The 11,194-nt window shown below is 40.2% G+C and overlaps 1 protein-coding gene across 1 annotated transcript; it reads right to left on the bottom strand.

Annotated features, from left to right (window-relative positions):
- Positions 1 to 606: 606 nt before the first annotated feature.
- On the bottom strand, positions 607 to 11,192 carry ccdc150 (coiled-coil domain containing 150). Its single transcript, XM_060888879.1, has 20 exons — positions 11,174 to 11,192; positions 9,614 to 9,892; positions 9,210 to 9,379; positions 7,638 to 7,706; positions 7,455 to 7,550; positions 7,215 to 7,344; positions 7,074 to 7,117; positions 6,881 to 6,973; positions 6,632 to 6,727; positions 4,463 to 4,587; positions 3,569 to 3,734; positions 3,408 to 3,470; positions 3,209 to 3,322; positions 3,039 to 3,109; positions 2,632 to 2,746; positions 2,325 to 2,510; positions 2,087 to 2,218; positions 1,828 to 1,914; positions 1,137 to 1,295; positions 607 to 1,051 (listed from the first exon to the last, which is right to left on the bottom strand). Exons 1-20 carry the CDS (start codon positions 11,190 to 11,192, stop codon positions 923 to 925), a joined length of 2,343 nt encoding a protein of 780 aa, XP_060744862.1. The 3' UTR covers positions 607 to 922.
- Positions 11,193 to 11,194: the final 2 nt, after the last annotated feature.

Genomic DNA, 11,194 nt, shown 5'->3' with positions numbered 1-11,194 from the left:
AAAAATTGCAATAATATAAATACTAATAATAGCAACAACAAAACAACAATAATAATAAATATTGTAATAATATAAATACTGCTACTACTACTAACAATAATAAATGTTGTAATAATGTAAGAATAAGTAATAATAATAATAACAACAACAATAATAATAACTACTGCAATAATATAAATACTACTAATAATTATAACAAAAAAACAACAACAATAATAAAAGTTGCAATAATGTAAGAATAAGTAACAACAACAATAAGAAGAAATGTTGTAATAATATAAGAATAAGTAATAATAATAATAATAATAATAATAATAATAATAATAAAAACCACAAATATATAAAATGTGGTATTAAAAACACAAATTTTCTAGAGCATCTGGTATGACGAGTTTATCTTAATGCGCATTCCCGTTTCTATAGTAACCACTGGGATGTCAGGTGCTGCTCAGAATCATGCCGAGATCTTCAATGGAAAGGAGTCTTCATCTCTGCTTCACTCTGGGTCATGTCACCTAAAGTTTCCTTGAACAGCACATCCTTAAGTGTTTTATTCCTCTGCCAGACTTTCCCAAACAAATCAGCTCAAAGTACAGCAGTGATGAGTCATGTATAAACAGTTTATTCGGGATTTAGGCACATTCTCTAGTTAAAGACAACACGGAAATAGAAATAGTAGGAAGTTACCTCACAGTCAAGTGGATGACTAGCAGCTGCATAGTTCTAACTAAATCAGTGTGAAGTCAAACTGAACTCGTTTTGCTGGAAAGACACTTACACACATGATCACATACGTTATAATGTGAATAAAAACACTCAATGATTTAATTTACTACAAAAGTGTCAATAAATATAAGATCCTGAGGTGTCTTGTGTTCCTGTGCTGAGTGTGTGTGTGTGTGTGTGTGTGTGTGTGTGTGTGTTATGTCAGCAAATGTGTTCTTGCTGCAGCTTTGTAGCCTGTAGCTGTGCGGTCCAGCTCTTTCTTCATCTCCCAGCGCTGTAGTGTAGTAGCCCAGCGTTCCAGCTCTGGCTCGGCCACACACACCACCTGAACACACACACACACACACTATCACCGTATCACTTTCACAGGGAACTGCATCCTTACACACTCGAGATCAGAGTTGCTTTACCTCACTTGTATCCTGTGCAGGTGAAGCCTCGTTCCCTTCACAGTTCCCAAAGTGCCGAGTTTCCTCTTGTAGTGGCGCCCGGCTGTGTCCCAATCCACTTTCCAAGCTGTTGAATTTGGATCTGAACCAGCTGTGAGCCTCCTGCAAGTTCTCAGAAATCTGCGAGCAAACATCAACTTGTTTTAGGACTTTTGAGTAAATGATTATGTCTTAAAGAACATCGAACGTTTATCAGTTTAGAGTTTTCTGCAAAACATCACCTATGTTATAACCGTTATATAATCACTCGGTTTCACTTGAATTTTCTGCTATGAAGGTGTTGGTTCGTTTCTTACAACAGCGGCTCTGACAGTTTAGCGTTCATATCTCAGGGTTATACGTAGGACACTCACATATTTTAATCTAAAGCGAATAATGAACAGATTTACAGTTATGGGAACTCGTTAATATGGTAAAGATTTAATATTTTAGTATAATTCGAGACTAGCTTACTAACTAGTTAACTAGTACTTCATATCTTACTTATTACAGATAAACATGAGTCCAGATCAGATGGATAATCAGCTCACTCCACCCTCTTCCATATACATGAGCTCTCAGACACCCATTGGCTAGTGTCGCTGTGATTGACAGGCGAGATCGATCACGCCCCTCCCACTGAGACCACACGGCCTCTTGGTGGTTTCCTTACCTGCTGGGACTCAAGGCTGACCTGCTTCATCTTTTGTTCAACTTCATCTCTGTCCTCTTTCAGCTTCACTACACAATCCTCCAACATCTACACACACACACACACACACACACAGAACTAATCACTCATGATTGGCAGACAACACATCAGAGACAGAATTCATCCTGGTAGAAAGGAAACATAATCCACAGCAGGTAGATTCACCACAAACTACACAACACAATTTGGGACACAGAAGCCAGACAGACTAACAACACACCTCGCATTTCTCCTGCAGTGTGTGTGTGAGGTGTCGCTCTGCCTGCACCTCCTTCTGCTGGCTGGAGGAGAGATCGAAGAGTTCGGCCTGCAGAGACGCAACGTCAATACGCAGCTGCTCCAGGGAATGAGTCTGACAAAACACACACACACACACACACACACACACTTTTGCCACTGCTGAATTTGTACACTTAGCTAAGAAATAACAAGTGTGTGTGTGTGTGTGTGTGTGTCACCCTCTCCCAAGCTGAGTTGTCCAGTTCATTCTTGTTTCTCTGCTTCAACTGATCCGTCCGTGCTTTAATTCGAGTGTTCTGATCACACACAAGGTTCTCCAGCTCACGCACTTTATCCCGAAGTTCCCGATTGGTTTGCGAGAGGTCACGTGACCTAGACGACGCTTCATCGAGAGCTTTCATCAGCTAGTGGAAAGAGAAAGGGATAGAGAGAGAGAGAGAAAAAGAAGGGAAGTGAGGAGATGAGGAAATGAGAGAGTGGAGAAGAGGAAAAGGGATAAGTGAGAGAGATGTGTGTGTTAGGTACCTCATACACCTCCCTCTGAGATGACTTCCTCCCATGATGCTTTGCTCTCCGGAGTTCATTGACTTGCTTGGTCAATTGATTAATCTCTTGTTTTGCCCTGTGAAGTTCCACCTCTCTGGTAATGTAAGCAACCCCACACACACACACACACACACACACACACACACACACACACACACACACACACACACACACACACACACACACACACACACACACACACACACACACACAAACACACACACACACACACACACACACACACAAACACACACACACACACACACACACACAGAAAACACAGTTTTTGCACCTTACAAAAACAAGAGGGCAAACAGCAGACGAATCATTGGTGTTAAGAGCACACACACACACACACACACACACACACACACACACACACACACCTTTGACTCCCAAGTGTGTTCATCACATCCAGTATCTCTCCCAGTTCAGTTTGCAGAGTCTCAGTGTTCCTCTGTGAAATCGATACACACACAACACACAGCTGAATTCTCTCTCTCTCTCTCTCTCTCTCTCTCTCTCTCGCTCTCTCTCCATCAGTAGTCTCTCTTACCATGTGTGTGTTGTGTTGCTGATCTTTCAGCCTCAGGTTCTCTCGCTGAACGTATTCTGTCTCGGAAACCAGCACACACATCTGGCGTTCCTTCACCTTTAACTCCTCCTGCACCTGAGACAGACAGATACATAAGGAAAATGTAATGTTGTCTATCTGTCAGTTTAAGAAAGTACTGTGTGTGTGTGTGTGTGTGTACCTGTTTGAGTTGCTCCTGCAGACTTTTGTTGTTTTTCCTCACATATTCTAGCTCTGCACACACCTACAACAGTGCAATAGCATAGGTCTGTCATTTTGTGTGTGTGTGTGTGTGTGTGTGTGTTTTCACCCAGTACACGGAATAACTCTGACGTCATTTACCTCCTCCCTTTCTTTCTGCGTGGTCTCTCCCTCTTTCATTACGTTGCTCAGCTCCTCCCTCAAACGCTTGATGGTTCGTTCCAGCAGCTCCTGATGATTGACAGCTGCGTCTAAGGCTGCAGCTGAGCTCTGCTGTAGTTTGATATGATCGGCCTTCAGTGTTTCACTGTTAGTGGGTTAATAAAGCACCTGATTGGGATAAGTGATCTATATGATTGGCTGCTGAGAAATAATTAAGAATCTTATTGATCAGAAGAAAAAGGAACCTGATTAGCAGCTATTGGAAAACGCATGGGATCAGAAATCACCTGATTGGCTGCTAGAAGGCAAGAAAAAACCTTATTGGCCACTAGGGAAATGGAACACAGCTGATTGGCTACGAAAGTAAAATATAGCACCTTATTAGTTACTGGGAAACAAGAAACACAGCTGATTACCCACTATAGGGAAAGGCACCTTTTCACCTGATTGGTTGGAAGGTGTCAAGAAATAAAATAATAATAATAAAAAAAAATGATGCAGGAAACTGCAGCAGCTGATTAGGAACAGAGAAGAAAGTGCTTAATTGGCCACTTTGGGAACAGAACACCTAAGTGAACAGAACACCTAAGTGGTTGCTAGAAGAAATGACAGCACCAGATTCGGTAGAAGAAAGGAAACCATGTGATCGGCAGCTAGCGGAAAAGAAAGCACCCGGCTGGTTAAAATGGGAAAAAGATGCACCATGTCAGTTAGTATTGTATCTGTGGTACGAACAGGAAACCCCTGGAATTGTACATTTATCAACAATCTCAAGGTTTTAAATAATTCCAGGAAGTTTCAGGCAGACATGTTGTAGCGAGCCGTAGTACGACTTTTGAATAAAACCTGAACATTGGGTATTAGTGAACTCACAATTCTTTGTTTAGCTTGCTTCTATCTGCTAGAGCCTGCTGCACTTCACACTGCATGTTCCTCTTGGCTGTGTCTAACTGCAGGTCCACATCCTTCAGAAGCTGTGCAGTGCGCTCCTGCTCTGTCTGAAACACAAGCGTGTTTATAATTACCCTCTCAAACTAATTTATAGTTTATTAATTATCCTTACAACATTTTAGCAAGTGACAGTTTGCTTAAATAGCAAGTTAGCTTTAAACTGATTGTTTGTCCATTTGATTGTCATTGTTCTGACCCGTGTCACTGTGTAACTTCTTGGCCTATCACCCTGTGTCTGGTCACTGAGTTACCTTGTTGTTATAATGCTCCATTGAGTATCACCATGTAGCCTTTTTACATTGTGGCTTGGTTGTTTGTCAATATGTCACACTGTTACAGTGTTATTACCTTCCCTGTTGCTTTGATGTTTGTCAGCATGTCACAATTATATCTGGTCATTTGTCACCATGTCGCCATGTAACCATGCTGTTTGTCATCATGTCGCCATGTAACCATGCTGTTCGTCATCATGTCACCATGTAACCATACTGTTTGTCATCATGTCACCATGTAACCATGTTGTTCGTCATCATGTCACCATGTCACCATGTAACCATGTTGTTCGTCATCATGTCGCCATGTAACCATGTTGTTCGTCATCATGTCGCCATGTAACCATGTTGTTCGTCATCATGTCACCATGTAACCATGTTGTTCGTCATCATGTCACCATGTAACCATGTTGTTCGTCATCATGTCGCCATGTAACCATGTTGTTCGTCATCATGTCGCCATGTAACCATGCTGTTTGTCATCATGTCGCCATGTAACCATGTTGTTCGTCACCATGTCACCATGTAACCATGCTGTTTGTCATCATGTTGCCCGATTACCTGGTGATTTGTCTCCATGTCACCCTGTTACCAAGTCATTTGTCATTATGTCGACCTGTTCCCAAGTCATTTGTCATTATGTCGACCTGTTCCCAAGTCATTTGTCATTATGTCGACCTGTTACCAAGTCATTTGTCATTACGTCCACCTGTTCCCAAGTCATTTGTCACCATGTTGCCCTGTTACCAAGTCATTTGTCATTACGTCCACCTGTTCCCAAGTCATTTGTCATTATGTCGACCTGTTCCCAAGTCATTTGTCATTATGTCGACCTGTTCCCAAGTCATTTGTCATTATGTCGACCTGTTCCCAAGTCATTTGTCATTATGTCGACCTGTTCCCAAGTCATTTGTCATTACGTCCACCTGTTCCCAAGTCATTTGTCATTACATCCACCTGTTACCAAGTCATTTGTCACCATGTTGCCCTGTTACCAAGTCATTTGTCATTACGTCCACCTGTTCCCAAGTCATTTGTCATTATGTCGACCTGTTCCCAAGTCATTTGTCATTATGTCGACCTGTTCCCAAGTCATTTGTCATTATGTCGACCTGTTCCCAAGTCATTTGTCATTACGTCCACCTGTTCCCAAGTCATTTGTCATTACATCCACCTGTTACCAAGTCATTTGTCACCATGTTGCCCTGTTACCAAGTCATTTGTCATTACGTCCACCTGTTCCCAAGTCATTTGTCATTATGTCGACCTGTTCCCAAGTCATTTGTCATTACGTCCACCTGTTACCAAGTCATTTGTCACCATGTTGCCCTGTTACCAAGTCATTTGTCATTATGTCGACCTGTTCCCAAGTCATTTGTCACCATGTTGCCCTGTTACAAAGTCATTTGTCATTATGTCGACCTGTTACCAAGTCATTTGTCAACAAGTCACTCCGTTACCACGTCTATGTACTATGTCTTTGTCGTGTCAACAATTTCTCCCTTTTACTATGCTGTTTGTTGCCATGTTACTCTGCTACTCTGCCATTTGCAACCCATTTGTCACCATGTCACCCGTCACTATTCTGTCACCCTCCAGTCACTGTGCCGCTTTTGCCGCTACTTTGTCTATATTTTTTTGACCTGTCACCTGTCACAATGTCACCTGTTGCCTGTCTCTATGCTCCTTATCACTGTGTTGTTTTCTGCCCTGCTGCTGCCACTTAGACTGAGACACTGAGACTCTTTCCTGTTGCCTTGGAAACCAGGCCGCTGCTGTAATCTCAGCTTATAAATCACAGGTTAATCAAAGACCTTACCTTTAGACTGGCTTGCAGCTGTGCTTTCTCCTCAGTGAGTGAGCGAAGAGCTGAACTCAGATCAGAGCACTGAGCCTCTAACTGATCATTCAGTGCCTGAGAAGAAGAGAAACAGAAAGAAAGGAGAGGGGGAGGGTTCGATGGATAGATCGATTTGTGTTGATGAGTACAATTTTATCTATAATCCGTCAGGCAAATGTGATAAAAGTGTTTGTGTGTGTGTCTGTGCGTGTGTGTGTGCGTGCGTACCTGAACTTTATCTGTAGCTGCCCTCAATTCTTCTCTGCCCCTAATGACTGTACTGTTTTCCTTTTGCTGCTTCTGCAGAGTTATCTTCACAATCTACACACACACACACACACACACACACACACACACTCTCTCAATGGATGCTATATTTCTAAACACACAGCTTGTATCCAATCCATTCCCTTATTCTTACCTTTAACTCAGTGCTCAGATCTGATGTAAAAATGTCCTTCTCCTCTGACCAGCAAACATACACACACACACACACACACACTCATTTCATACACTGAACACTTACAGAAAACTTCATTTCCCAAAATCCTTTGCTGCTCACCTAACTGTTGCCTCAGGTTCTGACACTCTTCCTGCAATCTCTCTATAAGCTCTGCCTTCTCTTCTAGCTCCGCCCTCGCCTCCTGTCTGTCAGCATTGAGGGCGTGGCTTTCGGTTTGAAGAAGCTTCACCTGAAGGTGGTCACTAATGTCAGTTTTAAAAATGTATAGAAAAAGATAATGACAGACCTACAGCCATCTTTTCCAAATCTTTCCCTGGCCTGTTCTTTCACTCTCTCTACCTCCCCTTCCATCTCCTTCAGTCTCTGCAGCAGAGCATCATGGGATTGCTCGGCCTCCAGACGGGCCGCTGTCTCCTGCGCCAGCTCCTCCTTCATCTGTGGAAAGGTGAGAGGTCAGAGGTTGACGCCCATGGATTAGCAAGTTCTCTGTAACTTCCAGTATCCTCTGCGGTGTTCTCTGACCTGATAGAGTTTCCGGCTCAGCTGACCTTTGACCTTCCTTAGTTCGTCTGCTGCTACGCTGGCATCCATCTGGATCAATTGTAGAGATTATTTGTTATAAGGATCCAGAACTGACACTCTAGAATCCAGAATTTGTACATCAGCGTGTACATCATGGTTAGAGAAAAGGAAGAACTCTAACATGAGCAAACTTAACAGGGGGAGCATTAGGAGAAGAATGAGCACCTTTTAGTGGATATAAATTCTAGAGGAAATATAGTATAGAGGAAATACTGTAGTTGGTGATCTAGATGAAGCACGATTTAGGGGATATATTGTAGAGTTCACTCTGGAGACGATGTATTTATATAGAAAATCTACTCTAGCTGATCTGTGCTATGTATTGTGGAATTGCTCTGGAAGAACACTACAGAAGAAACGCTTGCTGTATGAAAGTCGCATCTAGATTGAGTACTGAACCTGAAAAACCTATTTATTCTGGAGTTCTACGTATTATATAGAAGATGTAACTCTCTAGAAGGTCAGTAGCGGTCATCTAGGAGATTAGAGGAAATGTACTCGAATATAATGACACTCTATTGTATAGATAAATATTTTAGATTGACTGAATGATCTAGAAGAAGATCACTTGTGAACATGAAACTTGAGGAAAATTCTCTAGAAACTTAACAGGGGGAGCATTAGGAGAAGAATGAGCACCTTTTAGTGGATATAAATTCTAGAGGAAATATATTATAGAGGAAATACTGTAAAGGAACTGTACTCTAATGTTACCCAACATACAATTGTTTTCTTGGTAGAATTGCTGTATTGAAAAGACTTATTACAAGAATTGTGCTGGAGAGGTGATCTAGAAGCAGCAGCTGAATTGGAATGGCTATTTTAAGAAAATAGACATGTGTGGTACACAACACTTTTCTAGACAGGACTGTGATGTGGTCTAGAAGCAGCAGAGTTTGATAAAGATACACCAGAATGACTCTAGAATGTAATATTGTACATTTCTTATCCAAGACTGGTGATCTACATGAAGCACGATTTAGGGGATATATTGTAGAGTTCACTCTGGAGACAATGTATTTATATAGAAGATCTACTCTAGCTGATCTGTGCTATGTATAGTGGAATTGCTCTGGAAGACCACTACAGAAGAAACGCCTGCTGTATGAATGTCCTCTGCAAGATGCTTCTAGACTGAGTACTGAACCTGAAGAACCTATTTATTCTGCAGTTGTTGTACGTATTATATAGAAGATGTAACTCTCTAGAAGGTCAGTAGTGGTCATCTAGGAGATTAGAGGAAATGTACTCGAATATAATGACACTATTGTATAGATAAATATTCTAGATTGACTGGATGATCTAGAAGAAGATCACTTGTGAACATGAAACTTGAGGAAAATTCTCTAGAAGATAAAAAAAAAGAAAAAACTGTAGAAGAGGTTTATTTGGTGATGGTATTCTAGGGGAAGGAGACATAAGACAAATTGCTGTATTCTCTAGAAGCCGGGATCCAAATAATGTGTTGTGTGCAGAGCTAAATCTAGAACCACAGCAGATGAGCCTGAGTGCCTGAGAGCGGTAGGAGATGTGCAGCTGTTCCCGCAGCCTCTGCGTCTCCCTCTGTGCCTCCTCTCGCTCCTGCTGCAGCTGATCCCTCAGACGTATCACCTCCCTCTGTGAGGAGTGCTGCTCCTCCTCAGACTGCTCCTGAAGAGCCGTGAGCTGCTCTTGCAGATGAGCTAATACACACACACACACAATACAACAAATACACAAACAGACATCTGGAACCGTAAATATTCAATATACAATACAACTGACTTTGGAGCTCTTATCTATCTATCTATCTATCTATCTATCTATCTATCTATCTATCTATCTAATCTATCTATCTATCTATCTATCTATCTATCTATCTATCTATCTAATCTATCTATCTATCTATCTATCTATCTATCCCTCTGTTTGTTTACCTGTATGGGACGAGGTCAGGTCTCTCGTTGTCTCAATGCGGAAGACGCTCAGCTTCAGTGCATGTAAGAGACTCTCGAGACGACACATTCTTGCCCCCAGAGCCTTGGATTGCAAGATGTCCATGAACTCTGCCCCTGGCTCATCTCCAGAGACCCCCAGTCTCTTTGCTAGCTCCGCCCCCTGTCCCTCGGCCACCCGGAGGCGTCGGTGGAGCAGTGAGAGAGACTCAGACTGAGACGCTCCAGCATTCAGGGGCTTCATTACAGACCTGGACAAGGCTAAAGGAAAATTTTCACCTGATCCTGATTATTCCACAACTCTTTATTTAAACTTAGACACTTTTACATTTAGTGAAATACATATATGAGAACAACAAAAAAAATCTTTTAAAGAAGTGCTGTAGAAAAAAACAGACTTCATGGGAAATGTGAATACTTTGAATTATAGCAGGTCTAAATAATTGGCTTTAACAAATGTCTTGAATTAATGGGAACTCGTCTATAGTTTAGACGACTATAGATGAATATGTTATATGTTCTAATGAGTTCTGAAATATTTTGTGACAGACATTTCAGAAAATTCTGAAATTTGCAACTGAGTTAGTTGAGACAAATAATATAATAATTCATATTATTAGATAACTCAGTTATTAAGAAGTTACTACAGTGCTGTGATTTAACTGCAAAATATAGTAATAATAATAATAATAATAAGAAGAAGAAGAAGAAGAAGAAGAAGAAAATAGTTAATCATGATTATTTATAGATTTATTCATTAAAAAAAATTCTCAAAACCACTGCATTTTTTTTTTATGGAATTAATTTATTACAATATAACAAAAACATTTTTTTAGCTCTGTACAAATAAATATTTTCAGAATTATTATTTTTCTTTTCTTTTTTGCTACTACTATTATTATTATTATTATTATTGTTGTTGTTGTTATTACTAATAATAATATTAGTAATAACAACAACAACAATAATAATAATAATAATAATAATAGTAGTAGCAAAAACTATTATTATTACTACTATTATGATTGTTGTTGTTGTTATTACTAATATTATTATTATTATTATTAATATTATTTTGTTGTTGTTATTGTTATTATTATTAATATTATTTTGTTACTGTCATTGTTGTTGTTGTTGTTGTTGTTATTATTATTATTATCTACTGCTTTAAAACACTTTTATTAAATAACACTAAATATTTCACAGGTAATCACATCCCTGTGTTATTTAGCTGTTAATAACTGAATCCACCAGAGATTCGGTATCATTTAAAAATAACAGATTTTGTATTTACATCAGAACATAAAGTAAAAACCACATAATTATGCTTATCGCGTCTCTGTCCCTTAAATAAAATCTCACGAGTTTTTTTTATTTTTTTTTTTTTATTTTATTTTATTTTTGATGCTGTGATTGCGCTTCTTACCTTAACGCCCACTTCCTGGTTGCACTAGTTTCTATAGAAACGACGTCCTCTTCTCTGCTGCGCGGAAATAAATGGGCGTGGCTATAAATGCGGTCACGAATCATTTTCTAGTGCACTAGGTAACGTCGGAACCATCA

This window comes from Tachysurus vachellii, chromosome 15 (genome assembly GCF_030014155.1).
Source record: "Tachysurus vachellii isolate PV-2020 chromosome 15, HZAU_Pvac_v1, whole genome shotgun sequence".
In the NCBI taxonomy this organism is placed as follows: domain Eukaryota; kingdom Metazoa; phylum Chordata; class Actinopteri; order Siluriformes; family Bagridae; genus Tachysurus; species Tachysurus vachellii.
This window is presented reverse-complemented; position numbering and strand designations above follow the sequence as displayed.